Genomic DNA, 27,389 nt, shown 5'->3' with positions numbered 1-27,389 from the left:
GCCCATTTAGGAAAGAGGCCAGGCCACTGGGACTGGCACGGAGATTCCCTGATGCCCTGGAAGGGCATCCCTCCAGGGAGCCCTCCTGCACTACACTCCTTAGAAGGACACTGGGATTAGGGTCCTGCTGCCCAGTGGGCCCTGCTTTCTCCCGAGCGGTCCCACCTCCAGCACGGGAAGTGGGCCAGGCTCATTGAGCACCTGTGGAAGCCATTTCTCCTCAGGCCTCATTTTCCCCATCTGCCAAACACAGAAGGGAGTGTGGGGTCTGACTTCCTCCTGGGAGGAAGGGAGGGGCTGTTAACAACTAGACGGCTGCCTGTGGGCTGGGGGACACTGCCTGTCGGGGTACGCCTGCTCTGATGCGTGCCCTCCTGGGAGGGGCTGGTCTGGGAGGGTGGTGCCTGCTCAGCTGTCCTGGCCATTCCATGGTCCTCAGGGGAGTCAGGAGACTCTGGCCGAGGTCAGGTGCAGCTGCCAATGACCCTGAGCAAGTGACTTCCCCTTTGGGGAAGGCTGGGTGGCAGCAGAGATCCCAGCCTGAAGGCCTCAGCTTTTGCATTCACTTACCCCTCCAAGACTCAGTTTCCTCACCTGTCAACAGAGGATCCGATGGCTCTGCCTAGTGCTCTTAGTGAGTGGGACATCCCCAGGAAACAAGAGGCTCCAGGAAGGGTCCCAGGTCAGGTGACCGCCTGAGAAGTGAAGGGAGAAGCAGCGCCGTGAGAGCCAGGGTTGGGGCAGTGGGAAGTGCAAGTCATCTCACAGAGGGAAGTTGGCAGGGCCGTGAGGAGGAGCCCACCCGCGGTCAGCACCGCCCTGCCAGCCAGGCCCTCCCGGTGCCCCTTGATCCCAGTCCCATCCCCCAGATGGCTTTTGCACCTGCTGAGCCCTGTGCCAGAATGGGCTCCCTTCTGCCTTCCACTCCCTCTCTTCCGGGGAGCTTCGGGAGGGGGAATAGAGGGAGGACGTTAAACACACACCGCCTGCATTATCCTCTGGCTGGGCTGCCAGGACTGGGTCAGCCCCTCCTGCTGCCCCACAGGGTGAGGGTGAACACTCAGTTAATTGACTGGACAAGATCGTGAAAGAGATTGGGAAATCTTTTTTTTTTTTTTTCCAAAGATGAAAAAGGAGTGGAGGGCAGTAAAAGCTCCCATTTCTGCATCGAAGCTTCCTAGCCCAGCAGTCAGTCCTTCCTTGTGTCAGACTTAAATGCATCAAGCTGTATTTCAGTTGATCAACATTAGGGGATAAGTAACATAGCACAAGGCTTAGTGTGTGGCTTCCAGCTCCACCGCTGACTACCACGCGACTGGAACTATCTGTGCCTCAATTTCCTCATCTGTGAAAAGGGGATAATTAAGGAGTACCCATTTCATAAGATTGTCTGATGAAATCAGTTAGTGCATGCGAAGCACTTAGGACAGAGCTTGGCACCTGTCGACAAATGTCAGCTGTCTACCCAAAAGAACTGGAAGCAGGGTCTGGGAGAGAGAGTTGAGTTCCCCTGCTCACAGCAGCATTACTCACAACAGCCAAAAGGCGGCAGCAACCCAAGGGTCCATGGACAGATGAAAAGATAAACAATGAAACATTATTCAAGCTTAAAAAGGAAGAACATTCTGACACATGCCACAACATGGATGAACCTTGATGACATGATGCGAAGTTACATAAGCCAGTTACAAAAGGACAATTACCATCCTTTTGATTCCACTTATATGAGCTACTTAGAATCGTCAAGTTTATAGAGATGGAAAGTAGAATGGTGGGTGCCAGGCTAGTGGGAAGGTGAGGAGGGGGAGTTAGTGTTTAATGAGTATGGAGCTTCAGTTTTGCAAAGTGAAAAAATTCTGGCGATGGATGGTGGTGACGGTTGCATAACAATGTATAACATCATGCCACTGAACTATATATTTAAAATGGTCAAAATGGTACATTTGGTTATGTGTATTTTACCACAATTAAAAAAAAAAGTCATCTGTCATTTCCAAGCAGAGGGAAGGCACGTGTCCTGGGCCTCCCAAGCCCTGGGTTGCATGCAAGGAGCTGACTACAGCTCCTGGCCAGGTGCTGGTGCACTTGACTTCCGGGCTGGCCTGGAGGGTCTACTGCCAGTCTGCTCCTGCGTGCTGCCCTCTCTGCCAGGTGGAACTGGGCTGCAGCACCCCCCCCATCCCCTGGGGAGGTGGCGGATGGGAGAGCAGCTGGCCAGGGACACTCTCAACCAGCATCTGATGCTCATTTCCTGCTGAGGGTGGAATTCTTGGCTGGCCTTTGGCTCCTTCTGGAAGTGTCTGGTCTGGGGACAGTTTCCTCATCTGTCAAGAGGGGGTTAGAATAGCTCCTGCCCTATGGGCCCCACTGGCAGTCACACCCCTTGGCCCTCTATGCAGCCCTATTTTCAGAGGATTCTCCTTGAGTTGGGGGTTTCGTGTATGTGATGCTTGACCCTCATGCTTGAACTCAGGGAAAGGGGAAGTGCCTGGCGCAGCCACAGGAGGGGAGGGCAGCTTTTCCCACCCCCTGGCCGCAGCCTGGAGCTCGGTGAGGCCATGGAGAGGGAGCGCAGGTGTCATGGCAGCTGGGGACGAGGGCGGCTGCCCAGCATCTGCCCGGTGAAGCATCCTTCCTGTTCCTGAAGACCAGGGTCTGGAGCTCTGAGGGGATGGTGGGGTCTTTGAGCCTGACACTGTCCCCTCCCCCCACTACCCAGAGCACTTTGGATTCTCCAGCGATTTCCCAATCTGTTTGGGGTTAGAAGAAGAAGCCTGGCGGGAAGGCGTGGGGATTGCGCAATGAGGCCACAGCAGGCAGCCACGGAGGCACTGGGCCAGGACCCCTTGGTTCTTGTCCTTGTCACCCTGTCTGGCTGGATGAACTCGGGGAGAGGGGGGTTCTGGCCTTTAGTCTCCCCGTCTATGCACTGGGAGCCGCTGGGATGACCCTCCCTGTCAAGGGGCACTGTGACCGTTGGTTCAGATCTGAAAAATGTCACCCCTGAGGCTACAGGGAGAGAAGGGGTGGAGCCCTTCTTACTGCAGCCGCCCCCCCACCCCCAGGGACAGGATCGATGTCCAAGCCCAAAACTGGCCCTTGGCCACCATTCCCAAGGAGGAAGAGGAAGTTCTCAGTTCCAAGGGGCACCCCCATCTCCCCCCTGCCTTGCCCACTTGGCCATGCCTCCCAGGCTGCAGAGGTCTGTGCCCAGTTCCCAGGGGGAGCAGGGAACCAGCGGGGAGGGGGAGGGGTGGCAAACAAAAGGGAGGGAGGAGCAGAGGCTCTATTAAGAAGCAAAAAGGAAGCTGGTGCCCAGGCGGGAAATTCCTGAGCCACAGGGTCCTTTCCAGAGGGCAGGAATTCCTAAGATGTGAAACGGGGAAGGGGTCCTCTTCACCAGCACCCCTCCGGCCCCTTGACAGAGAAACAGGGCTTAGATAGGGAAACTGAGGCCCAGAAAGGGATGTGACCTGCTCAAGGCCACGCTGAGTGCGGACAAAGCTGGGCTGAGTGAGACTCAAGCCTGAGCTGTCGGGGTCCCCATCTGGTGCCTTTAGGAGCCTGTCCTGGCCCAGCGCCGGTCCCAGAAAGGGAAAGTGCTTCAGTGGGAGTCCTACAGGCCTGGGTGTGGGTTCCGACCACCGTTTACCGCCTGTGTGCCCTCGGGCAAGTCACTCACTTTTGTGAGCCATTTCCCCCGCTTTAAGCAAGGCTCGATGGTGACAGCGTATGCAAGGCACCAGCACAGGTGCTTTGTCCATGGCTGACCAACCCCCGATCCCTTAGGGAGGCTCCTCCACGAAGGCCCCCTCCCATGGCTCTCTGCGGCCACAGTGATACCCAGAGCGGGAACACTCTCTCCAGAGGGGGTGATTCTCCGCGCGGCCAGCCTCCGAGGGAGTCAGGTGGGACCGTCCCCCGCACGCCGCGGGGGGAAGGGGACTCCCCACAGTTGGGCTCAGCTGGGGTGGGTGCTGGCTCTGTGACGCGCGAGAGTGGTCCTGAGCGCGGGGGCCCCTCCCAGCCAGCCAATCGGAAGCCGTCGTCGGACAACGGGTCAGCGCCAGACCCACTCCGTCCGCCCGGGGTGCCGGTCCCGCGCCCGACACAGCCTGGCGACGCTTGGCCAGCCCAGTCACCCCGCCCGGGCTGGTGGGAGGTCGTGACCCCTTCCCCCGCTCCCCTGCTAGGCAGGCCCCGCACCGCCTGGGGGGGGGGGGCGCGACACCGGACACGGGGACACAGGCAGCCCCCGCCACGCTCTGCGTTGGCCTTCGCCCGCGGGTTTTCCGCGGAGGCGGCGGGCGGGGCGGGCGGGGGCGGAGTCTGCGTCTATTTCAGGCGGCGCCCGGCTCTGCCCAGACAGCGGCGGCCCGGCCCGGACACAGTAAGTGACCTCCGCCCGCGGTGCGTCCGTCCCCAACCTCTCCGCGCCGCTGCCCGCCCGCCCTGACCCCGAGTCTCCGGCCCGATCCCGCGAGGGAGCGGCCGGAGCGACGGAGGGGACCAAGGGGGCGGGACGGAGTGCAGGTCTCTGGCAGCCCCTCTTCTAGGGAAACTGAGGCCCCCGGCCTGAGCTGCTGCGTCAGGGTGCAGAGGGTCCGGGTTAGATGCTCCCAGCAGAGGACTGCGTCCTGCAAAAAGCATCAGGGAGGGGCTCTGGGGAAAGGTGCCGGATGTCCCTTCCTTTTGCGGTAGGAAGCGGGACCTATAGGCGCAGAGGAGCTAGGCACAGGGGCCAGGGAGGCTTGGGTGGACCTCAGCCCTGACCCGGGAAGGAGTGAGGAAGTGAGGACCCGGGAAGGAGTGTGTGCCTGAGGAGAAGCTGGGGGGGCTGGGAGGACCTGAGGGGTGCCACTGTTGGGCCACAGGCTGTGGCCACAGGGTATGACTCGGAGCACTCCCCTTCCTGTCTCAGTGTGCCCAGCTGCGAGCCTGGCCTTAAAGGATCCCTCTCCTGCCCTCTTCTGCTGTATCCGGGCGCCAGGGTTAGCCTGACAGACACTGGGACACATGACGCAGACCCTTACTGAGGCCTGGCTAGGGGCCAGCATGTGTCTGAGTGGTTTCCTCACATCCTTTCAGCAGCACTACGAGGTGGGGTCCTCATCCCCATTTCCCAGATGGGGAGACTAAGGCCTATGAAGGAAGGGTGGAGTCTGGTCCACACCCTAGTGGGTGGTACAGCTAAGCCCACAGTTGTTCTCTTTCTACTGCACCAGCTGCCTCAGAGTCAAGGCCTGGGACGTGGGCCAAGGGGGTTGCTGCAGGACCCTGAAGGGTGAGGAGAGTTTGTGCCACAGAGGCGAGGAGGCAGCGATGCCATGCGGGGACCTGCAGGAGCCAGGTCTGGAGGTTGGGTAGAGCCTAGCACGTGTGGGGACGGAGGAGGTGGGGGGCAGTGAGGGCAGAGGGGAGGCCGGCGGGAGCACAACGGGTCAGATGGCCCTCTCCCTCACCCCAGCGGGGGGCAGAGGTGGGGCCTGGGGGCCCAGGGTGGCGCTGAGCAGCCCCAGCCAGGCGGCCAGACCAGCTCCTGTGGGTGCCTGGCATGAAAATGGGATGGATTGGGAGGGAAGCTGGGGCAAGGTGTCGGCAGGGCAGAAGTGCCCAGTGGCCTTGCACCTGGGGACCCTGGCTTTGGGGCTTCCCAGAGTACCCCCTGCTTGGTTCTGGAGTGGAACTCTCAGGCCAAATGGCACAGGGGACGTAGCGGAGATCCAGCAGTGTAGGACTCTGCCCAGGCACCTGGTGAAACCAGTGGGAGTGGGAGAAAGCCCGGCTTCCTGGCCACTGAGTGGCTCTGGTCAGGCTCGGGGGTGTGGGACGAGTCCCTGGGCGGATGCGAGAGGAGGCTGGGCCGATGGGGAGGCAGTAGGGGTTGTAGAAAGTCTGACAGGCCTAATCCCACCCCGCCTCCTGCTGCCTCAATTTCTCTCCCTGGATGATTGGATCACCCCATCTGCCTTGCAGGCCCGTTGCAGGGGCGAACTGAAGTCATTGTTTTGTATGAGTCACGACTTGGTGTGTTTACTGTTGGGTGGTGGGGCAGGCACTGTGGTTATGGGTCACCCCAGTTACCAGGGAGGCCCAGCCCTGCCCCGCTCCCTCCTTTGGGGTCAGCCGTGTTCCCCTCCACCGGCCCACAATGGTCAAGGCGCTGGGGAGGGTGTTGCCCCTCTGAATGCAGCTCACGAGGTGTTGGGGGCCACGAGGCAGGGGTGCCCGGAGCCAGGGGATCTGAGTTCCAAGCCCAAGCTGTTGACCATTGGGGCATTTTAAGCCTCTCTGAGCTAGTTGTGTGAGATGAGGAAAATAACACGCCTCTTGGAAGGGAGTGCGGAAGTGACGGGATGGGCACTCAGGAAGCGCCCAGAAGGTGGACGCTTTTGTGATGGTGATGTCACCCCATTTGGGAGCAGGCAGGGTGCATGGAGCCGGGAAGCTTGGGTTTCCAGTCTGAGTTGCCGTGTGACCTCAGACAGCCCTGTGCCTCATTGGGGCCCTTGTCCCTACTGACATGGGAAAGACCCCCTGAAGTTTGAGGGGCACTATGGTTTCTGTAGACTTGAGCCCCAAGGTCATGATAGGGGTCAGGCCCTGCCTACCTTGTGGTCCCAGCCGGAGCAGCCGTGTTTCCGCTCAGAGCGTTCCTCCGTGACCCCAAAGCTGCACGAGTCAAGAGAAGAACAGGCAAAATGGAGGACGGGGCTGGGGCTGGATTCCCGCCTCGGCCCAGCTTCTCGTGCTCTGTGACTTTTCTGGACCTTGGTTCTCGCTCTGTGCCGTGGGACAGCGGCCCGTGCTCTGCCTGCTCCCCCAGGGTCTCGTGGGATCCGGGGTGTTTCTCATGCCCCGCAGTCCCTTCTCCCTGCCCAGAGGGTGGGCTGTCAAGGAAGGATTTGCCAAAATGAAGTGAGAGCCCCCTTCCGTCTGGAATGCCTCCCAACCCCAGCTTCCTCCCTGCCTCGGCAGTTCTCGGAGGGGCGGTGGGTACTGAGGAACTGGTGTCCAGGGAGAGAGTTGAGTTGTTGGTGCCCATCTGGGCCAGGAGAAGGCCAGAGCCTGGTGGTCATACGGGTGAAAACACATCAACCTGGCTGTGTACCTGGGCCGGGGAGCCGGGAGCCAGGCCCATCCCCTGGTGACCGCTGACCCTTTCATTCCCTCCCCTTGCCAACCTGCAGGCCTGAGCCGGCGTGATGCTGAAGATGACCTTCCAAGGCTTTCCGGGCCAGCAGCCTGCGCCAGGGGCCCTTGACTTCCCCGGAAGCCCCCAGAAGTTGCCCTTTGCCTCGGAGGCGGAGTCAGAAGCCTCCATGTCCGAGGCCTCCTCCGAGGACCTGGTGCCACCCCTGGAGGCCGAGGAAGCCCCAGACAGGGATGGAGAAGAGGCTGCGAAGAAGAAGAAGAAGAAGAAGAAGTCGAAAGGCCTGGCCAACATGTTTAGCGTCTTCACCAAAGGGAGGAAGAAGAAGAGTCAGCCCAGCTCAGCAGAGACAGAGGGCGACTCTGAGCCCCAGCCCCGGCCGGCTGGCCGGCCGCCCACAGGTAGGCAGGGGCCCCAGGTCCCAGCCGGGCAGGGTCTGGGCAGGATGGGGGCTCACTGTAGTGGATGCCCCACTCAGCCAGGACAGAGAGGGCGGGGAAGGTGGGCGTGGAGGTGTCTCCCTTGCCGCCTTTCCCCTGCGCGCCCCGATCTCAGGGGCTGGGAGTGGGCGGAGGGGTCCTCGGTCCTGTCTGGGACGTCGACTCGCCTCCTCGGGCGCCTCACCTCACCTTCTGAGGTCTCGGCCCACGGGAGGCGACTGGTGGGTGTCGGAGCCCCGGGCCGCGCTAACGTCGGGTCCTGGCCGCAGTGGAGGAGCTCAAGGCCGACCTGGAGCACGGGCGGCTGGAGGCGGCGGGGCCGCTGCTGGCGCTGGAGCGGGAGCTGCAGGCGGCGGTGGCGGCGGGCGGCATGAGCGACGAGGAGCTGCTGCGGCGCCAGAGCAAGGTGGAGGCGCTGTACGTGCTGCTGCGCGACCAGGTGCTCGGCCTGCTGCGCCGGCCGCTGGAGGCGGCGCCGGAGCGGCTGCGCCAGGCGCTGGCCGTGCTGGCCGAGCAGGAGCGCGAGGACCGCGCGGCGGCGGCGGCGGCGGCGGCGGGGCCCGCGCCCTCGGCGCTGGCGGCCACGCGGCCCCGGCGCTGGCTGCAGCTGTGGCGGCGCGGCGTGGCGCAGGCGGCCGAGGAGCGCCTGGGCCAGCGGCCGGCCGCGGCTGCCGAGGGCCGCACGGAGGCCGAGCGCGCCTTCCTGCACATGGGCCGCACCATGAAGGAGGACCTAGAGGCCGTGGTGGAGCGGCTGAAGCCGCTGTTCCCCGCCGAGTTCGCCGTGGTGGCGGCCTACGCCCAGAGCTACCACGAGCACTTCGCGGCGCACCTGGCGGACTTGGCGCAGTTCGAGCTGAGCGAACGCGACACCTACGTGCTGCTGCTCTGGGTGCAGAACCTCTACCCCAAGTGAGCGGCTGGGCGGCCGGGCGCCCGGGTGCTGGGCGGGGCCCCAGGGGCAGGGAGGCCGCTCTGCAGGGGCTGTCACCGCGTGCAGGGAGTCCCAGGTGGGAGAACGGCACAGATGGGCTTGGACTCAAGGGAGCAGGGCCTGGGCTGGGTCTGCTTTGCCCTTGGAGTCCTTAGTCTCTTGGGCCTCGGCCCCATTCCACAGTTGGGGAAACTGAGGCACAGAGAATGGCAGGGACTTCATCATTCATTCATGAGTTCCCAGTCTGGGGAGGGCATGAAGCAGCGCCCATCCAGAGCAGGAAGGGGTGTGGCAGGGGAGCCAGAGGAGGGGGCCCTGACCTCGCCTGGGTTAGCCCGGGCAGCCAGCTCGGAAGAGGCGGCGCAGACTTCTGCCTGCCACAGGAGTTTGCTGCTCTGGGGCAGCTCACAGTCTAATAGAAGTCAGGCAGTCAGGCAGGGGAGGAAAGAGGAGGACAGGCCAGTAAGAAGGCAGAGGGAGGGTGGTGTTCCCGGCAAAGGGAGTCATCTTCCAGGGCCTGAGGCTGAGCTGTGAAGCATTCTGGGAGCAGTGTGGAGCTCGTCAGTGTTTGGATTATCCAGCAGGCCCTTGGGGGCACCCCCAGGCAGGACAGGGAGCAGGGGCAGGGTGGGGCCGCTGGGCCTGCTGGAAAGATCCCCATTGTGCAGGGTCATTCAGTGAGGCCACGCAGAGCTGGGTTCTGGCCACCGAGGCCTGGAGCTCCTCAGTTTGGGAGGCTCGCTCTGCCAGTGGAGGATACCTGGTTACCAGCTGGGTACCACCTCAGGCATCCCCTCATTTCCCCAGACCTCTGGATCTCTGGGCATGCTGGTCGTTCACACAAGCTGGGTGGGGAGAAACTTATACTGCAGCGTGGAAGTGACCAGGGCACGAGAGGCCAGGGATTCCTATAGGGACTGGCCCCGGCACCTAGTGTAAAGCACACAGAAAGCCTGGAGGTGTAGCCCATGTGAGCGATGTCCGAGCATCTCGGGGACACATCTGGGTGGCCAGTGGTCTCGGTTGGTGCTGGTGGGTCAGCCTCCCGCGGGGGCCGGAGGAAGGGCCGGGGGGAGTGGTGGGTGAGGAGTCGGCAGGGCATAGGGAAATTGGCACAGGGCAGGGGTTACGGGAGGGTCAGGGCGGCTCTGAACCTGTTCCTTCTTGCTTGTCCTGACTCACCAGGAAATGCCAGGCACTCGCACCTCTCACCCTCAGCCTTCCTGTCCCAGTGACCCCAGGAGATTTTAGCCTGGGACCCACTGGGGTCACTGCAGCAGGAAACTGAGGCCAGCCAGGCATGGAGCCCCGAGGCGGGGAGTCCAGGGTGGCTCCGTGGAGGCCTGTGTGGCCAGAAGTGCGGGGAGCAAAGGGACACAGCGCATCCAGGCTGGGGGAGGGGCAGAGAGGGCCATTCTTGAGCCTCCAGGCAGACCAAGGTCCCTGAGGAAGTGCCAGGGCTGGGCAGTCCCCAGGGGGCTCTGGGACCCAACAGAGGTGCCACGGGGATGGGTGGATCTGCCTCCACAGAGCAGTTCAGGGTGGTGCGGGAACAGCCTTCCTGCTTGGACTGGCCCACCTCTGGGGGCAGCAGACCCGGCTGGGGGGGGAAGGGGCCACAGGGCTAGTGGGTGCCCAAGGCCAGCAGGGCTGGAGTGTGGCGGGGGACGGGTGAGAAGGAGGCAGGGGGTAGGGAGTTGCATTCTATCTGTGTGAGAGCGGGGAGCCCTCAGAGCCGGGAGATCAGACCTGAGAGGCGGTACTGCCTGTTGGGTGGAGGAGGGATTGTTGGAGGTGAGGGCAGAAGCGGGGAGCCAGGGAGGGGAGCCCTGCAGCGAGCCGAGCCAGGCGAGAGAGGGTGGTGGCTGGGCAGTGGGGTGCCTCTAGCGGGGTAGCTTGAGGCTCACCAGGTTCGGGGCAGTATTTTGGAGCAGGAGCAGATGGGGGTGAGAGAGTAAAAGGAGGCACGATGATTCCAGGGTTTGGGGCCTGAATGAAACTGAGCAAATGCAAGACCCATCACATGAGGTGGGGAAGCAGGGATGGGATCCGGTGGAGGGAAGGCAGCTGAGTTCTGGGCCTGCTGGAGGCTGAGGCCGAGGAGGAGCGCTCTTGCCTGAGGGCTGGCGTGAGTTTTCCTCATGCCAGCCCCCTCTGCCCACAGTGACATCATCAACAGCCCCAAGCTGGCCGGCGAGCTGCAAGGAGTCAGGCTTGGGAGCCTCCTGTCCCCCAAGCAGATCCGGCTGCTGGAGGCCACGTTCCTCTCCAATGAGGTGGTGAGTCCAGCGCCAGCGCCAGAGCCAGGGCCGGGGCAAAGGAGGGGCGGGAAGGAAGCGGAGGGGGGGCCGGGGCAGACAGGACGTGGCAGGGAGCCTGACAGGCACGTCCACGTGGGCTTCGCTTCGCGCTCCCCTGACCAGCCCCTCCTCCCCCAAGGACAGCGTGAAGGAGCTGATGGCCCGCGCCCTGGAGCTGGAGTCGCAGCGCTGGAGCCAGGATGTGGCTCCCCAGAGGCTGGACGGCCACTGCCACAGTGAGCTGGCCATTGACATCATCCAGGTAGCACGGGCTGCCCCTCGTGCGCTAGTGCAGGGTACCGAGCCCACATCCTCGCGTGCAGACACACGCTCGCCCCTGAGCACAGCCCCCCTTTTCCATGTCTCACCGACCCCCACACCCGGCCCCGCCCCAGCCCTAGACCAGGTGGGCTCCTGCTCAGTTCACCTCACCCCTGCAGATCATCTCCCAGGGCCAGGCCAAGGCCGAGAGCATCACGCTTGACCTGGGCACGCAGATAAAGCACATGCTGTTGGTGGAGCTGGCTGCGTTCCTCAAGAGGTGGGTGACGGCCCGTGCGCGCACAGGAAGGGGTCCCTGCGGCCACCCCTCTCAGTGCCCCCGCCCCTCCCTCGTGCCCCAGGTGGGGATCCAAGCTAGATCAGTGCCCCCTCCCTGCCCCTAGGGTGTCTGTCATTATGAGCAGGAGTCCTCATCCCCCTGTACCACCCCCCTGGGTGCTCAGAGCCTCAGGTAATCTGACCACCTGCTCTCAGCAAAGCTCCCAGCAGAGCAGCCCCCAGCTGCAAAGAAGATGCCCCGTGAGGGACTGAGACACTGGCCTCCCCATCAGGGGACGCCCCAGTCTGCACCCTCACGGTTCTCTTGGCTGGCTCCCTCCTCCTCCTCTGAGGACTCCTGCGTGGCCCACGCCTCCAGTCTTCCAGCTCTAGAGGGGGCCTGGGGGAAGGAGAGAGGCAGCAGAGCGGGGTGGACACCCTCTTCAGGAGCTGTGCAGGGGCCCTGGCCCGAGCACGTGAAGCCAGTTACAGGTTCCTTCGGGGCTAGGGGCCCCGCCCTGTGCTGCGGGGAGCCGGTATGTAAACCCAGGCGGGCTGCTCCTTTCCCGGTGTTCGTGCTGGCCCCGCATGTTTCCTTTCGGGTTTCACCAGCTACCAGCGTTCCTTTGATGAATTTCTGGAGAGGTGCAAACAGCTGAGAAATTACAGGGCCAATGTCATCGCCAACATCAACAACTGCCTCTCCTTCCGGTGAGGGCACTGGGTGGGGTTTGTGGGTGAGGGCACTGGGCGGGGTTTGTGGGAGCAAGAATCACTGGGGCTGCCTGCCTGTGAGAGAGAGAGAGGGTAGCTGGAAGGCGGCCGGGAGGTGCCTGGGATGGGGGAGGGGGGCGGGAGGAGCAGCTTCAGCAGAGATGTTGAATTAAAACGAGCAGGTCCGTAAGGAAATGCCGGGGCCTGTGGCTGCGGCAGCGGCGGCAGCAGCAGTGAACGTTTATCTAGTGCTGGTGGGTCAAGCACTCGCGCAACTGATTTACTTTATTTTATTTTATCCTTATGACAACACTATTAGGTAGGTACAGTGATCACGTCCATTAAGCAGATGAGCAAAGTGAGCTGTGGAGACACCGTCAGTTAGAAGAGGATGTGGTGTTACGTGTGTGCTGGGGGTGGGAAGGCTGGGCCCTGCCTAGGCAGCATGGGTGGGATGACTTGGACTTGCGCCCATGGGGAATGGGGAGCCAGTGAGGGTTCTAGAGTAATGGTTTAGGAAGATTTGCCTCAGGCTGACGGGCTCTCTGAGCAGGACTGGTGTGATCTCCCTGCCTCCCATGTCCTTCCAGGATGTTCGTGGACCAGAAGTGGCAGATACCACAGGACCTCCCGAGCCACCTGCTGAGCCCCCTGAATGAGCTCAAGAGTCATGGCGTTGATACCCTGCTCCAGAACCTGTTTGGGGTCCTGAAGGTAGCTGGAGCCTCCTGCCGCGTGTCACATGCTGAGTCTAGTGCTGGGGGAGGGCAGGGAGGACCTGGGAGGGAGCTGGGCAGGGAGGATGGCAGAAGCAAAGGGCTGGCATGTGGAAGGCGTGGTGTGAGGCCAGCTGTAGCAAGGCTGGTGGCGCCCAGGTGATGGGGCCATGGCGGGCCCTTGGCCTCACTCCCAGCGCTTCAGCCCGGGGCTTGGCCTCAGAGGGCCGCCCAGGGCCCTTGGGTGCAGACAGGAAGCTTCAGTGCCCGTCCCCGGCTTAGACGCAATCCAGTCCTCAAGTTTGCATGTACTTTTCCTGCGACTCCCCCAGACCCTCCTGCCCACACCCTGTCCCCGTGCCTAACTGCAAGCTGCGATGCTCAGAGCCTTTGGCAGCCATCACCACGTCTGCTGTGGGCCGAGAAATCCACGGAAACCCTTTAGCGCCTTTAGCAAAGGATGAGGCAGGGGTCCCAGGAAAGGAAGAGGAGGGACTCCCTGCCTGCCCTCCATGGGAACCCGCCCTGGCCTCAATGCCCAGCAGCTGTGGGTGGCCAGGCGGTGACCCTGGACGACTTGGCCGGGTCCTCACAGGCCCAGCCAAGCACAGGGCTTTGTTTATGCAGGAATTTATTTATTTAAGGAGGGCGGCCAGTGGAAAAGGCCTCAGGGCAGGCAGATGGCAGCTGGTCGGCCTCTGAGAAGGGTGTGCAGACCACGCCTCCAGTCCCTGCCTGTGAGCAGGGAGACCACGCCTCCAGTCCCTGCCTGTGAGCAGGGAGACCACGCCTCCAGTCCCTGCCTGTGAGCAGGGCCCGAGCGCTCCCTGGCTTCCCCGGGTGTCCTTAGCATCCCCGGCCCCTGTCCTGGGCCCCGTGTGTCCGTGTGTGTCTGTGTGTGCATGTGTCTGCGGCTGGCCCTTCCTCTGCAGGGCGTGGCCAGACATCCTGCTTCTCTCCTTTCGCAGCCGCTGTTCAAGAGGTTCACGCAGACCCGCTGGGCGGCCCCCGCGCAGACCCTGGAGGAAATTATCTCCGTGGTGGGCGAGGGGCTGCCCGAGTTCTCTGAACTGCAGGACTGTTTCCGGGAGGTAAGGGGTTGCTGAGCTGGTGGCGGGAGCCGGTGGCGGGGGGGGGGGGGGGGGTGGTCTGGACACGCGCACACACATGGATGCACTCCTCTGCTCTGGCATCCGCCCCTCCCTGGACCCTGGCTTCGAAGCTTCGAGGGAGGTGGTGAGTTCCCTGTCTGTTGGCTCACGTGACCCTGCCCACTCGCCCACCCAGGAGCTCATGGAGGTTGTACACCTGCACCTGGTGAAGGAGTACATCATCCGCCTCAGCAAGCGGCGCCTGGTCCTCAACACGGCAGAGAAGCAGCAGCAGCTGGCGGGGCACATCCGGGCCAACGCCGAGCTCATCCAGCACTTCTGCACTCAGAACGTAAGCCCCCGCCCGCCCCTCCCAGCTCCCGCTTCCATAGGCTGCCCTCCTGCTCCAAGCTCCTCATGGGCCAGGACCACCCCTCTGGGCCCCTCCAAACCCAATCAGGTGGGACCTGAGCCTCTCTGGGCCCCTGGGTGGCCTCCGGGGCACGGACAGCCTCCCTCCAACCAGGCCTGTGCCTGCAGGGCTCCCCGGCAACCTGGCTGCATCGTGCCCTCCCCACGCTCGCAGAGATTATTCGTCTGCAAGACCCCAGTGCCATCAAGATCGAGGTGGCCACGTATGCCACCTGGTACCCTGACTTCAGGTGAGAACAGGGGCACCAGAGGACCTGGGCAGGCAGCATGGCCCTGATGTACCCGACTGTGGTCAGGGCCTGGTGGAGCCGGAATGAGTCCCTCCAGGGTGGGTAGAGCTCAGATACCGGCCACCGTGATGCAGTCCCTTTGCTGAGTGCTGTGTGCCGGCCGCCCTGCCCAGATCTTTACAGTGGCTGTTCACTCAGTCCTTACTGCCACCCTATGAGGCTGACACTCTTCATCCCCGTTTACAGATGAGACCTGGGGAGCTTAAGGAATGTGTCCAGGGTAACACAGCTAGTCAGTGGTAGAGCTAAGACGACAAAGCCAGGGGTTCTGGCTCCACAGCCCACATTCTTAGCCTTTATGAAACTGTCCCTCAGAGGGGGATCAGAGAGACCAGGGACCTGCTGGAGGCCATGGCGAGTCAGTAGTGAAGCTGGGGTCCACCACTCAGCCTAGAGGCCCTCAGGGACGTGACCTGTGCCCTGGGTCCTAGTACCCCTGTTCCGGAGCGGAGGCTTAGCCCCTGGCTGCCTGAGGATCTGCTGAGTCAGGGAAGTTGATTTTATGGGCTGAGTCCCCTGATACTGTCAGACTGTTCCAGTTATGAGATACGAGTTGGACGGTCCCAGCATAGCCTAGTGCAGCCACTGGCTGATCCACTCCACCTACTCACCTACCCATCCCCTCACTTACACACTCAGCCATCCATCTCCCCACTCATACCAGCACCTAGTTACCCATCTGCTACCCCATCTTCTATCCGTCCATCTGATCACCTGCCCATCGACTCATCTGTCCATCCATTGATCCATCCACCCATCCACCCCCCATTCATCCACCCTTCCACCTATCCATCCATCTATCCATTCGTCCACTGACCTATCCATCCATCTATCCACCCACCCAACCATCCACCCATCCCACCAACAGTTATTGAGTGGTCTCCTACTAGGTACTGGGCTCTGTTTTAGGCACCAGGATGCAATGAAGTACAAGACAGACCAGGTCTTCGTTCTCCCTCATGTTACTTACAGTCTGTTTAAGGTTAGCAATGATGAGGTAATCAGGCAAAGGAGTACAATTGCAAGTTTTAAAGATTGTTTAACCAGGGTTGTGAATGACAGGAGGTGCTGACTTTAGAGATGGGAAAGCCTCTCAGGGGAGGTGACGTTTTAGCTGAGAGCTAAAGGGTGAGAAGAAGCTGGTGAGCTCAAGAGCGTGGGGAAGAGCATTCCAGAAGGGACAGCCAGCGCAAAGGCCCCAGCTGGGCGGGAGCTTGGCACTCTCTGGAGATGCACGGTGGCCAGTGCCGCTGGAGCTCAGTGGGCAAAGGAGAGTGTGTGGGGGGGGTGCTGCTCGTGGGCAGGGGGTTGGCTGCAGTGCCCTGTGGCTCCGGCCCAGAGTCTGGGGAGCTGGCAGGGGTGTGAGCAGGGGTGCTGGCGAGCGGGCTGGACTGATAGGATACTCTCTTTGCCAGCAAAGGCCACCTGAGTGCCATCCTGGCCGTCAAGGGGACTCTGTCCAGCAGTGAAGTCAGGAGCATCCGGAGCATCCTGGACATCAACACAGGGGCGCACGAGCCCTCCAAGTCCCTATTTTCACTTATAAAGGTTGGTTAGCTGTTTCTGCGGCCTGACCTGCGTGTGAGCTCCTGGCGAGCATCGGATGCCGCCCCATTCGGGGGCCGTTCAGACCAGCACCAGCTTCACAGCCCCACACGGCCTCTCACGGGCGTCCTGCCTTCTGCTGCTGCTTCTGACCAGCCCTGGCCTAGGCGCAGGTCCCTGGGCCGCGGGAACTGGACAGGCCCTGGCTTGTTTACCCCTCCCGTGGCGGGGGGCAGCTATGGGAAGCCAAGGAGGCCACACATGAGAAGCTCCCTGTAGATGACAGTGGATCTTGCACGCGCTGAAGGAGGGGGCCAGGAGGGGGAGTGGCCAGGGGACAGAGCTCCGGGGTCACCGCCTGTCTGTGGAGTCCTTCCAGCCTGGGTCTCGGCGCCTCCCCAGCTCCCGGGTGGGGGCCTGAGCCTCACCCCTCCTGCCTCCTCTGGTCCAGGGCTGTGTTGAGCTGGGCTCAGCCAGGGCGTGGAATGGAAGGCAGAACTGGAGGCGAGAAAAGGGAAGGATGAGCTCTCATCTGGGACCTGGAAAGGGGCCTGTGGGGTCACATGGCAAGCTGGGGGCAGGGCTGGCATCAGAGCCCCTGCAGCTCAGCCCCTGACCCTTCTCTGCTTCCCCACGGGCTTCCCCTGAGGATGGGTCCAGGAGGGGCAAGGACCTCCTGGGTTTTCTCGGCCTCCGCCTTCCCCCACACGGAGACAGGCCCAGGGGTGCCTCCACGGGTCCCCCCCTGGAAGTCAGGCTGAGGTCTGGGCAGGGCAAGCTTGACCTCTGACTCCTTGGCCTCTGGATTAGTTTCCTATTGCCACTTCAACAAACTTCCACAAGCTTAGTAGCTTAAAACAAGAACTCTTTTTCAGTTGTGGAGGTCAGAAGTCTGACATGGGTCTAGTGGGCTTAAGCCAAGGTGTCAGCCGGGCTGGTTCCTTCTGGACGCTCTGGCGGGGCATTTCCTTGCCTTTTCCTGTTTTTAGAGGCCGGCCTCCCCTATTTCTTGGCTAGTGGCCCCCTTCCATCTCCAAAGCCAGCAATGGCCGGTCGATCTCTTTTTCACATCTCAGTACCCCTCTCCTGCCTCCATCTTCCTTCCTTAAGGACCCCAGTGATGACCTTTGACCCACCCAGACAATGACCTTTGACCTACCCAGACAATCCAGGATCCTCTTCTGATGTTAAGTTCAGCTGATTAGCAACCTTAATTCCTCCTGACCGCTTAACTCCTCTTTGCCTTGGAACCTGACGTAGTCACAGGTCCAGGGATGAGGACGTGGGCATCTTTGCGGGGGGGGCCGTTATTTTGCCTATCACAGCCTCCACCCATCCCCCTTGTCCTACCCCAGGCAAACATGGGTTCAGTTACCCTCCTTGGCCTCTGCTTACCCCAGAGGCTCTCGGCAGTCAGACTTAGGCACGACTCCACCTCGCCTGCACCTCTGGGCACGCCGTGACGGGGTTTGCAACCAGCTCTCTTGGGTTTGTGCTGCCTCTTTCCAGGTACTGTGGCCAGAAACTGGCCCGTGTAAATGGTGCACAAAGGCCTGTGTACATTTGTAGGAGTTAGCATGTTTGATGTTATTATTATTATTTTTGATAGTACTGCTTTTGTATGTGTTTTTTTATAACATGATCTTGGTTTTTATAGCTTGATATAAAGCTGCTTTCAAAAGTGGCTGTGGAGTGATTTATTTGGGGAGCAAGGACGGGCCATCAGTGGCTTTCTCAGCCTCCTGGGGTCTGGCAGACCCTGTGCCCCCAGGTTCTGTGTCAAATCCCCAATGAGCCCGGCCCCTCCAGTGCCTCCTGCCCCCTTCTTACCTGTGAGCGTGAGCTTTGGGAGGGTGTGCTGTGGGGCAAGGCCTCTCACTTCACCCTTCAGTTCCCTCACCTGTAAAGGGTGATCAAGACCCTGTCCAGCCTCCCCACAGTCCTTTACTGAGGAGGGGGCAGGCGGAGCCTCCAGACAATCATTTCAGCTCCACGCACAGGGCCCAGTGGGAACTGACTCTCATATTTCTGGAATTGACCTTGAAGGCTACAGCTGTGAACAGAGCTGACCCCAGCTGTCCTCTGCATCCCCATCCTGGCCCAGGATTGGGGGAAGGGCAGAGTCCCTGGGAGGGAAAGGGGAAGCTGGGTGAACACATTCCACAGAGCTGAGGGGGGGGCCCAAGGGAGCCAAGGGTGGGTGGAGTCTGGAGTCTGGCAGGAAAGGCCTGGATGGGGAGGGAAGGTCCTTTCAGATGAGATGGGGGTGGGGTGGACCCACCAAGCGGTGTTGAGCAAGGAGGGGAGGGGAGGGGACAGTGGCGACTGGGGACGCCCTGTGTTTGGGCTCCGAGTGCCTGCGGGGTCCTGGGCGTGTTGAGCCTCGCAGCACGTGGTGGGAGTGGCCGTGGGTCCCCCCAGCTCCTCCCGAAGAGTACGGGGTGAGGGAGCAGGAGGGAAGGGGGTTGCACAAGGAGACGAGAAAGGATCTGAGGACCAGATGGAAAGTTTAAAATCAATCCGGGCAGACATTAATGGACCAAAGAGGATGGATTGGGGCCCAAAAGTGCCGAGGTGCTGAGACCCCCCCAGTCTCGCAGCAGCGGGGTGGGCCGGGGTCCGAGGAGAATAGAGGCAGCCCGAGGCAGGCACCCTGGGGTGGGTGGGGGCGGGGCCAGGTCAACTCCAGCGCAGGAAGGGCCACCCCCCGCGGGGCAGGCGAAGGGCAACGAGAAGAGGACGTGGCAGTCGCAGTTAGGGACACATTGCTGTTCCTGCAGGAGGCGTAGAGATGTAAGAGGTCCCGCCAGGGTCGCCAGCTCGGGCCGCCTACTTCAGTAACTTCCCGGTAGCCGCAGGAAAATTCCTTTCAGGGGAGGATTTGCCCCAGAGTGGGGGAGTGAGTCACTGGGCAGAGGGGGCAGAGGGCAGAGCCTGGACGGGGGCCCGAAGACCCGGCTCCCCATCCAGGCTCCTGTGCACTGGAAGGGAGGCCACGGTCGATGGTGGGACAAGCATGGGTGGGACCCTCCAGCCCTTGCCCCACCCCTGCTGGGGGCTGGGGGGAGAGCTGGCCGAGGCCGGGAAAGAACAGGGAGCAAGTAAGTAAACAGTCCAGGCCCAAGTGCAGGGGGAGATGGGGAGGGAGTGATGCCGCAGTTACAGGGCGGAGGGCCAGCTCTCGCTGCGGCCATGGGGAGTGCTCACTGAGGAGGGGACCACGCGTGGTGACCCATTTGCACAGACGGGAAAGGGCCAGTGTGGGACGGGGACAGCCTGGCCACGCCAGGAGGTGGGAACTGGGAGGGGCTCAGGTTTTAGGGAAAGAAAGAGCTCAAGGGCTGGGGTAGCCGAGAGTTGGCAGTGGAGTGAGACACACCCAGAGAAGCAGGAGGGGGTCCGGGGGCCTTCACTGGGGCTGGGAGTTGGGGTTTGCTCTAGCTGTAAAGGGAAAGTACTGGAGGGCTTGGAAGAGGCAATTTGCTGTGATGTGTGACTTGGAAAGGCCTTGCTGGCTGCTGCAGGGAGAGTGGGGGGCAGCGGAGAGGCCAGGAGAGCCCTTAAGGGGTGCTGGGGTGCCTGGGGAGAGACAGCTTGGTCTGTGAGCGCTGTGATTGGAGGGAGATGAGCCTGGCTAGGGGCAGGATGCGGGGGAAGAGCCATCCCCATCCCAGCCGGGGACCTGGGGGCCTCTTCGCAGCCAGGGGAGGCCTGGGAGGAGACAGGAGCTCCCTGGGGGAGAAATCTGGGGAGTTAAGTTTGAAAGATGTGCAGAAAGCGAGGGTGGCTCATTATTAGACTGTCCAAACCTCAAGCGTATGGGTGACAACAGTGTCTGGCGAGGCTGATGGCCACCAGGCGTTCTCCTCACTGCTCTGGGAGTGTGATTTCACAGCCCCTGTGGAGGGCCATTCAGCAAGATCAGTGAAGCCCACAAATATTCCTGTGAACCAGCCATCCCACTTCTAGAAGTGAATCTTATCAACACTCCAACATCCATGCAAAACGACACAGGGATCAGGACAGTTGCTTCCATTGTAGCAGCAAAATGTTGGAAACTCCCTGCATGTCCATCAATAGACACTGGGGAAATATCTGCAGCGCGCCCAGACAATGGAGTACCATTCGGCCAGAAAAGAAAATGAGGAAGTTCTCTTGGTTCTGATATGAAAATTGTCCCAACATATAATGTTGAGGAAAAAAAGCACAATGCAGAACAGTTGGTTGTGTTCCACCATCGAAAAAAACAAAAGTAGGAAAAGATAGACATTCGTGTCTGCCTGTGTGTGCATTAAGGCAGCCTGGAAGAACACACCAGGAACTAAGAATGGTTGTTGGTGAGCGCGTGCACACAAGTGCGTGTGCACGGGTTGGTGGGGGGGAAGGAGAGGAGGGGAGGGGGAGGGGAAGGGGAGGGAGACAGAAGTTGGGGAGGAGATATTTCACGGTGTGTCCTGTTTTAATTTTTTCATTATTGAGCCATGTGAACGTGTTATACATGTTATAATCTAACCTTTCATTGAGATGCTGGAGGTTCCAGGAGAGAGGAGACTTGGGATTCTCTGGTGTGGGATCATCCAGTGAAGCCGAGTGCCCTTGAAGTGGGCTCATCAGCAGCCTGAGATTTTCTCCAGCCAAGTTCAGTGCTCAGGTGCCAGCCTGGAGTCACAGAGTTGGGTTTAACCGAGAACATGGTTTGGGTCAGGAGATCACACCAGGGGGTGAGCAGAGCTGAGGTGTGAGGGGTTCCCCCAGGAGAGGTTAGAGCAGTGGACCTGGGGTCTCAGCTGGCAGGAGGCTGGTGGGCGTGTGAGATGGGGAGGGGCTGTGAAATGGTGCTGGGTCAGAAGATGGGGTCCCAGGGGGCTGGGGTGCTGTCGCAGGGGTGAGTGGGTGGGGTGGGGATAGGAGGACAGTTGAGGTCGTGTTACTGCTGCAGTTACCGGTGAAGACGCAGCGGGGGTGAGGCTCTGAGATAGCGTGGCTGAGGCTGTGGGGAGCCGAGGGCTCCAGGAGCCGGGAGGCAGATGTGGATGCTGACCACGTGGTGGAGGGGCAGCGGGGAGGGGCTGACGTCCCCTGAGAATGCCAGGGAGAGGCCCAGAGGTGAACAGACCACAGCAGCATCGAGGGAAGTGGAGACGGCTTGCCTGCCGCGTGAGTGGGCACGGACCAGCCTCAGCCCCTGGCTTCTGCCCATCATTGTAGGGCGGTAAACAGTCCTTGGATTTAGTGGATGGATCAGGCTTGTGCTGGAGCCTCCCCTGGGAGGGCTGCATGGGGGTGACCCCAGGAAGGAGGGAGCCGTGGTGCTCCAATCCTCTGAGCCTCCCAGGTGGGTGCCGCAGATGCCGAACCTGCATTAAGGACTGCGGTGAATCAGGCGGCCTGTGCTCCTGTACGGACAGTTATTTCCCTGCAGAGACACCCTGAGGGCCTGGGACAGGGTGACAGGGTCAGGAGGATGCAGGGATGGTCAGCTAAGATCTCCACTACTCTGACTCTGCTTCTGGTGGATGGGGGGATGGTCCGATGGTTTAGGGCTGGCCCTGAGGCTGGACCCACAGCCTCTCTTGTCCGGATGGCCCTGGGCCCTGAACTGTGGAAGTTTCTGGGTTGAGGAGGATGGCTGGGACAGCTGGGGCCTCTCATCTCCCATGAGGCTGTCCTGAGCTTGTTTACACAATGGTGGGAAGGCTCCTGCAGCAATAGAGGGCAGCCTGGTGCACAAGCACTTCCTCTTTCTTTTATTACTATTTTTAAAATTGAAATATAGTTGATTTATAATGTTGTGCCGGACTTCCCTGGTGGCACAGTGGTTAAGAGTCCGCCTGCCAGTTCAGGGGACACAGGTTCGAGCCCTGGTCCAGGAAGATCCCACATGCCGCGGAGACACTAAGCCCATGCGCCACAACTACTGAGCCTACGCTCTAGAGCCCGCGAGCCACAACTACTGAGCCTGTGAGCCACAACTACTGAGCCTGCGCTCTAGAGCCCGCGAGCCACAACTACTGAAGCCCGCGAGCCTAGAGCCCGCGCTCCGCAACAAGAGAAGCCACCGCAATGAGAAGCCCGCGCACCACAACGAAGAGCAACCCCACTCGCCACAACTAGAGAAAGCCCGCGCGCAGCAACGAAGACCCAACGCAGCCAAAAAATAAATTAATTAATTAAAAGAAAAATGTGTGGCCGATGTCTGCTGCACAGCAGAGTGACTCAGTTATACACCTATATACTTACATTCTTTTTTTATATTCTTCCATTATGGTTTACCGCAGGTTATTGAGTATAGTTCCCTGTGTTATACAAAAGATAGAAATTCTCAACCATGAATTCTATTTTGTCTTTTTTAAAAAATGTTTTTGGCTGCACCACTCAGCATGCGGGATCTTAGCTCCCCAACCAGGGATCGAACCTGCGCCCCCTGCAGTGGAAGCGCGGAGTCTTAACCACTGGACCGCCAGGGAAGGCCCCACTTTTTCTGCTTGTGTCACATTTGCTAAGGTCCCAGTGGTCAAAGGCAGTCACATGATCAAGTCCAGATTCAAGGGCTGGAGAAACCGGCTCCCTTTTGATGGGAGAAGCTGAATGTTGGGGCCATTTCCCCCTACGATCTACCCTCTGACTACAATTATTATATTCCTCCCTCATGAAAAACATGCGCACCCCCATCCCAAGATCTCCCGAAGTCTCGTACTATCATGGATCAGGCTGTCTGTCTGAGATCCCGTGATCCTGTGAACGCAGATGGGCTTCTCAAGTACAGCTCCTTGGGTGGAGCAACTCTTGACCCAGAGTCTTGTGAACTATAAAGACTAGTTAGACGCCCTACGCGCAACACAGAGGAGAGGATGACGTCAGTTAGCAACGCCATGCACAAAAGGAGGGGCCGGAGGCAACTCTGAAGGGCAGCCTCTGTGTGCTGCCCGACCCCCTCTTCCGGGAGAGGGTGGCTATTCCCTGGGGTGCCCTTGAGCATCCATCCTTCCCCCCAGCTCTGGACGCCACCACCTCTCCTCCGCTCGTGGCTGTGCCCTCTCAGCACCCCTCGGCCATAACAACGGCCCACGCTCGTAGCTGAGCACCTTTCTGGTCATTGCATCATTCAGGGTCCAATCAAGAGGTGGAAACCACACAGTCATTGGGACGGGGAACATGTAAAGCAGGACGGCAGCAGAGCATTGGAGTGACAGAGATTGGCTACTGAGGATAAGGAGAGCTCTCACCGCGCAGGCGCAGCAGGCACTGCTGAGGGCTGAGGCCCAGTTCCGAGGAAGGAGCAAATCTGGAAGAGTCCCCTCACCTCCACACCGGCACTGGGACCGGACTCAGGCCTCAGTGGAGAGGAGGCAGCCCCGGTGAGGTGCTCTGCCTGCAGAACTTGCTGGAAAGTCACTCCCTGAGATGCCAGGTGAGCCACGCACCGGCAGGTGCCGTGCTCAGAGCTTGCTGCAAAGCCACCTCAGGAGGTGACAGAGGAAGCAGTCCACGGAGAGCTGTGCCAGGTGGCAGCCAGCAAGCAGTTTGAATCTGAAGACCCCTTCGCACTTCACTGTCCCTCCAGCGCCCTCTACTGACGAAGCTTAGCACTCTGCAAGGGAGAAAATTCCAGAATCCCCAAGCAGGGCAATGAAAGAGGAGTTTGGGGCTGGGGGCTGGGCGGGCAGTAGATTGCTGATGGTCAATCAGCTTCCAGACACACCTTCTGCACGTACTTAACCTTCCATAAACATTTCCACTCAACACAAGACACCTACCCTTCCTACAAGTGAAGGTGCTCACTCTTTCTCCAGAATGAGGAGATGCAGTCCCAAGAGTCACCGTATCCCTTGCTGGCTGTGCTTATTGTTCCTCAAATTTAGTCACGGCCCACTGGATAGTCTGTTACCTGAACTCTGAATTGTAAAGTTAACCTCCAACAAATTGCACGTACAATCACAATGTCAAGGGGAGAAAAGAGGGAAATGGTTTGCATGTGCAAACAAACGCATTAAACAAGCAAAGAGAATCAGACAAAGGTACCACGGCCCTTGTTTCTGTAAGAGCTGTGCAGAGCTTATGGAGAGGCCCTACGGTGTCTGTGGCTTCCTTCTCTCATTACTCATCCTTCTTTCCTTAGCCAGCTCGGATTTTCCCCACCCTCAGCCAGAACCTCAGCTGGCCGGGGATGTTTACGTGATGAAATGACCTGAATGAAGATTCCCAAGGGGTCTGAGTCCCCAGCTATGCTGCCCTGCTATGGTTGATGTGGTTTTCCGTTAACCCTTCCTGTTGGTCATGGAAATTGTCAGAAGAGCTGCAGAGAATGCCCTGCTCTGCAGACCCACCCTCCTGTGCTTACTGCAAAGCAGCAATGCAGTTTCCCCCCAGTGATCAGAATTGGTCACTCCAGCCACAGAGCAATCCCTTGCTGGCTTTTTGCTTCCATGCATAACGAGCCCCAAAGGGCTAGGTGGTAGTATTGTCTTTCAATTTAATGAAGCCTCTGTGTGTCCCCAGGCTGCAGTATGCCCCACCTTGGGGACTGAGACCCTCAAATCAGCAGAGCTCAATGTTGGGTATAAGAGTGAGAGGGCTCGGCACAACACTTCTTGGTCCCTGGACCAGTGCACTGTGGCCACGGCAGAAACAGACCCATGTAACTGTCTCTGATCCAAACATATAAAGAAGCCTGTGAAACAGAGCCTCATCCGTCCTGGATGTTGTCTCCCAACTGGCACCATAACTGAAACTTTACTAAGTCGCTCAGCCTTTCAATCAGGCCAGCCACTTCCAGGTGATCAGGTATGCAGTAAGACCAGTGAATTCCATGGCCGGGAGCCCACACTGATGCATTTCCTCGGCTGTGAAATGAGTTCCTTGGTTTCAGAAGCAATGCAGCGTGGAAGCCATGATGGTAAATAAGGCATTTCATGAGTCTGTCAGTCATGGTGCTGACAGAAGCGCTGTGGGCAAGAAAGCCAAATCCATGTCCAGAATGCATCTATTCCAGGGAGGCTGAATCATGGCCCCTTCGTGATGGAAGAGGTCCAATGTAATCAACCTGCTACCAGGCAGCTGGCCGCTGTCCACAGGGAATGGTGCCACCAAGAGCTAAGTGCTGACCTCCAGCCGTTGTCAGATAAGGCACTCAGCAGTAGCCAGAGCTGCCTGGTAAGAGGAAGTCTGTGTTGTTGATCCCGTGCATAGCCTCCATCCCTGTTACCAGAGCTGCTTTGTTCGTGGGTCCATTGAGAAAGCACTGGGGTGGCTGGAGAAAGAGGCTCTTATGGGTAGAATTGTGTTCTTCCCCCTTGCCTTCATATTGAAATCCTAGTGCCCAATACCTGAGAAAGTGACCTCATTTAAAGACAGGATCTTTACAGAAGTAATCAAGTTAAAATGACATCATTAGGGTGGATCCTAGTGCAATATCACTGCTGACCTTATAGAAAGGGGAGATTTGGACACACACACACACACACACACACAAAATGCCATGTGAAGATGAAAGCAGAGATTGGGGTGATGCTTCTACAAGCCAAGGAACACCAAAGATTCCCAGAGAACCTCCAGAAGCTAGGTGAGAAGCATGGAACAGATTTCTTCTCACAGCCCTCAGAAGGAAGCCAACAACTTGATCTTGGACTTGTAGCGTCCAGAACTGTGAAACATACATTTCTGTTGTTCAAGCCACCCAGTTTGTGGTGCTTCGTTAAGGAAACCCTAACAAACTATTACAGACGCTGACTGACACCACTACAGTGCTTCATTCTTTCACCTGATTAATAAGTGTCTTCCGAAGTGAATGCCCTTTGATAGGTATTCATACCACACACAAATCTCTGTCTGTACCCACTCTGAGAGATGGTCTGTCTACACATTTCTTCCCCAGATTTTCTTGTCACCAAACTCCCAATTCTGTTTGGGGTCCATCCAGTCAAACTGTTAGCAACTGTCTAAATGAGCGTAGATCTGCCCTTTAGCCATCTCTCACTCTAGACATAGTGGAAAACCAATTGTATCTCTGTGGAATATATTATAGCAGAGAGCAGGAGAATTTACATAGTTATGAGGCAACGTTGTTAAGGTATACTGTTGACCCTGCCAGGTAAAAGCAAACTGTTTCTGGTGGTCCTTGAAAATTAGTACAGAGAAAAAGCTATTAGCTAGGCCAGTAGCTACATACCTAGTGCCAGAGCCATTTTGATTTGCCCCAGCAAACTTACTACATCTGGGACAGCAGATACAAGTGGAGTCACCACCTAATCACATATTGCAGTTCACAGTCATTCTCCAAGATCCATGCAACATCTGCACCGGCTAAGCTGGCGAGTTAGATGTATCGGACTGTATTAGGCATTCCCATTCCTGCTTCTTTCAAGTCTTCAGTGGTGGCATTAATCTCTGCAATTACCCAGGGACACAATCGGGGCCAGGACTAGGATGAAACAGTGAGGCACCAGGGCACAAAATTTAAGGAAGTGCTCTTCTAAGGATCATGCAAATACCAAGCCTTCACTTAAAACTTGTGCCCTAGTTGCCTCACTCCTAAAGCAACACCCACTCCCAGGGTTATACAAGCAAAGTGTTGGAAATTAATACATGCACTCACCATTGGTGGAACTGTAACTTAGTACAAAATTTCTGGAGAGCATTTGAATATTTATTTTTAAAAATATAATTCCAAGGTTTCAAAATTATCTTGTAACTTCTCATAAATTTGTTCTGTCTTGTGAATTTTTTCAAATTTCATTTTATATTTTTATTTACAGATTAACAATGTAAATATTGTTCAAAAAAGTCAAATACCAGTTCTAGGCTTATAATTAAAAAGTCAATTCTCTGCCCCCTGCCACCAGCACCACCCCAGGCAGCCCCTTGCACTCTACCCATGGATTCTGCCCCCCCACACACTTTTTTTTTTGTGGCCACGCTGCATGGCATGAGGGATCTTAGTTCTCTGACCAGGGATCGCACCGGAACCCGTGCCCCCTGCAGTGGAAGTGCGCAGTCTTAACCACTTGACTGCCAGGGAATTCCCTGGTCCTCTTTCTTGATTTTTAGCTTTAAATGTTCTCTATTGAGCTGTTATCGTATAGGTCTTGAACAATTCTTTTTAAACTTATTACTAGGCTTTTCATGGTTTTAGCCAATATTGTGAATCAGACCTTTTCCCATAAAAATTATCTTATGAGGTCCTGGGCATAAAGTGTTAACCTACTGAGTTTTGTACATTTGTCTTGTAATCAGTG

General features: G+C 58.7%; 1 protein-coding gene and 1 long non-coding RNA gene across 3 annotated transcripts in view; one reads left to right on the top strand and one right to left on the bottom strand.

Moving 5' to 3' along the window:
* The first annotated feature begins 4,304 nt into the window (after positions 1 to 4,304).
* TNFAIP2 (TNF alpha induced protein 2) lies at positions 4,305 to 17,839 on the top strand. The gene is made up of 12 exons (XM_082449148.1): positions 4,305 to 4,390; positions 7,191 to 7,554; positions 7,863 to 8,505; positions 10,692 to 10,806; positions 10,967 to 11,089; positions 11,268 to 11,368; positions 11,980 to 12,078; positions 12,672 to 12,795; positions 13,766 to 13,888; positions 14,085 to 14,240; positions 14,429 to 14,550; positions 16,026 to 17,839. The coding sequence occupies exons 2-12, from the start codon at positions 7,206 to 7,208 to the stop codon at positions 16,165 to 16,167; spliced, it is 2,097 nt and encodes a 698-aa protein (XP_082305274.1). The 5' UTR covers positions 4,305 to 4,390; positions 7,191 to 7,205; the 3' UTR covers positions 16,168 to 17,839.
* A 2,727-nt stretch (positions 17,840 to 20,566) lies between these two features.
* The window catches only part of LOC309655689, a 64,832-nt gene continuing 58,009 nt past the window's right edge, over positions 20,567 to 27,389 (bottom strand). For both annotated transcript variants that reach the window (XR_014260939.1, XR_014260940.1), the window contains exon 3: positions 20,567 to 20,814. This is a non-coding gene — a long non-coding RNA (uncharacterized lncRNA). The remainder of the gene's footprint in view (positions 20,815 to 27,389) is intronic.

Source organism: Balaenoptera physalus, assembly GCF_965194825.1.
Source record: "Balaenoptera physalus genome assembly, chromosome: 2".
NCBI classification, from domain to species: Eukaryota; Metazoa; Chordata; class Mammalia; order Artiodactyla; family Balaenopteridae; genus Balaenoptera; species Balaenoptera physalus.
Note: the sequence above shows the minus strand (reverse complement) of the source record. Positions and strands in the feature narration are given on the sequence as shown.

Coding starts and splice junctions, on each gene's coding strand:
- TNFAIP2 (XM_082449148.1), top strand. CDS start 7,206: ATGCTGAAGATGACCTTCCAAGGCTTTCCGGGCCAGCAGCCTGCGCCA. Junction 7,555..7,862: donor GGCTGGCCGGCCGCCCACAG/GTAGGCAGGGGC, acceptor TCCTGGCCGCAG/TGGAGGAGCTCAAGGCCGAC. Junction 11,090..11,267: donor TGGCCATTGACATCATCCAG/GTAGCACGGGCT, acceptor TCACCCCTGCAG/ATCATCTCCCAGGGCCAGGC.